This window comes from Penaeus monodon, chromosome 33 (assembly GCF_015228065.2).
Source record: "Penaeus monodon isolate SGIC_2016 chromosome 33, NSTDA_Pmon_1, whole genome shotgun sequence".
In the NCBI taxonomy this organism is placed as follows: domain Eukaryota; kingdom Metazoa; phylum Arthropoda; class Malacostraca; order Decapoda; family Penaeidae; genus Penaeus; species Penaeus monodon.
This window is the reverse complement of record NC_051418.1, coordinates 21,563,281-21,565,313: the sequence shown is the minus strand read 5'-3', so window position 1 is coordinate 21,565,313 and position 2,033 is coordinate 21,563,281. Positions and strand designations below refer to the sequence as shown.

The window sequence follows — 2,033 nt, the reverse complement described above, 5'->3', positions numbered from 1 at the left end:
CTTGTGATGGTAATAATTAGGACTCTTAACTATTGTTCTTATCATCGTTAGCATCGTTATTGATATCATCATCATCCTTATTATTGCTGTCTTAAGGGGTTTTATATTTCCTACTTAAAACGCTTTATTTAAATAGATTCGAAATGTTACAGAGAAACCATATAAGATACTTACTATACTTACGGCGTTATGCAGCCTTTCTTTAATCTCCTTTATCCCCCCTTCCTTCCTCCCCCAGCCAACGTGCTCGAGCCTCACGTGATCCCAGGCCAGATCGACGAGACCTCCGTAGTGGTCGAGGGGACGTGGGAGGAATTCGTGCTCAGGTGGTCTCCCATCACCAACATCAACTACGGCAACCTGCTGTACGAGGTCATCATCGACAATGGCGCCGGCAAGAAGGCGATCCTGACCAGAAACAACTCCATTCCTTACGAGGAGAAGTTGCCTCCATATTCTCCCCTGAAGTTGTCAGTGAGGGGCATCACGGACTGGAGTGTCGGCACGAGGCTCATCAAGACGATACGGACACCAGCGTCCTTGCCCGGCCCTCCTCAGGACCTGCGGACGTTCGTACAGAAGGTGCAGGTAAGGGGCGAGGAGGCTGGATACTGATTAGTTGTTTCATAGCTTGTTTAGGTGTTTTATAGATTGATTGGTTTTATAGATAGATTAGTTTTTTTATAATTGTGGAGGATGTTGCTTTCATTTTTAATAAGAAGCGCTACTTAGATAACTGTCGAAGGCTTGTGTTCAGTTCATGCTATTTCGGTGAAGTGTTTTGATTGATAGTCGGTCGGTAGCATTTCATTTAAATAATATTGCCCAGAAAAAGCGTTTTATCTAATCTTATTAGAAACTGATCATCAGCTAATATCTCTCATAATTCCTTTGTTTACGTAGTCCCTTCCCTTTCTCTAAAAATAACTATAACAAAATACCCCACCCGCACCGCTGGCACAGGACACAGTTGCCATCATTCACTTGCGCTGGTCGGCCCCCGAAAAGCCAAACGGGGAGATAACATCATACGAGGTGATCTACTGCGCCGGGGAGAGCGACGGGGAATGCAGGAGCGTTTCGGTGGAGGGGAGCCAGAACCAGGTCATGGTGGAGAACCTCAGTCCCGATCAAGTCTACAGGTTCAAAGTATGGAGCGACTGGGAATTTTGTTGTTTTCTTCATGAGTGGAATTTGGATTTTTTTTAGAAAGATGGATTTGCATGTTCGTATGTCTTAACCTGTTTTAGATTTATTTTAATCCTATAGGGAACTGTATCTGTATCGAAGTAAATAATAACTACGACCCAATTTATTGAGCATATGCAACAGAGGCAAACTAAGCGCCTCACCCATATGAATTTCCATTTGAAGGTTGCCGCTGTGAACGAAATAGGCAAAGGGCCTTACAGTTCCGATGTGACAGAGGGCCTGCAGCAGCACATGCCCACTCCTTCCCTCATCGTGGTCGCCGGTGAAGCCCTGATGAAGCTAGACGCCGACCTGCAGGAGGAGAGGGAGATCCTGAGTGAGAATTCGAGAGTGCAGTGGGTGTCCGCTCTCCTCTCCAATTCCTCCTTCGCTTGGATGGACATGAACTCTGACGTTTATATTACGCATTTAACCACGAATTATACGGAGAGGGTTAGTAATTCTCAACTCACCTTAAGTTACAGTGTCATTCGCCTGTCTTGATATAAATTTGTCTCGTCTTCGCGTAATCAAAGATAGTAAGCTCCTTTAACCAAAACTACAAGACTATCCAAACTCATCAACCGATAAGATATTCACCAGACCAATAAGTAATCAAACCCCACTCCCACAGCTCCTCCGTCTAGGCGGCCAGGGCGTGGGTTTGGCCGCAGACTGGGTCGGGGAGATCATCGTGTGGGCCGAGAGACCGTCCGTGGGCTCGCGGGATATCAACCTCCAGATGCTCGAGATCGAATACAAGACCAGGAAATCCCTCGCCAAAATCAACTTGAGTGATCCCATCAAGAAATTCTTGTTGTCACCCGCCACGAGGTGAGTGG

The 2,033-nt window shown here is 46.2% G+C and overlaps 1 protein-coding gene across 1 annotated transcript in view; it reads left to right on the top strand.

The window, feature by feature from the left end:
• The window catches only part of LOC119594304 (proto-oncogene tyrosine-protein kinase ROS-like), a gene marked incomplete in the record, with an annotated part of 29,713 nt that overhangs the window by 17,559 nt on the left and 10,121 nt on the right, over positions 1 to 2,033 (top strand). Inside the window, 4 exon segments of the mRNA XM_037943363.1 lie at positions 239 to 588; positions 964 to 1,149; positions 1,375 to 1,644; positions 1,826 to 2,025. Coding sequence (XP_037799291.1) covers positions 239 to 588; positions 964 to 1,149; positions 1,375 to 1,644; positions 1,826 to 2,025 — 1,006 coding nt within the window.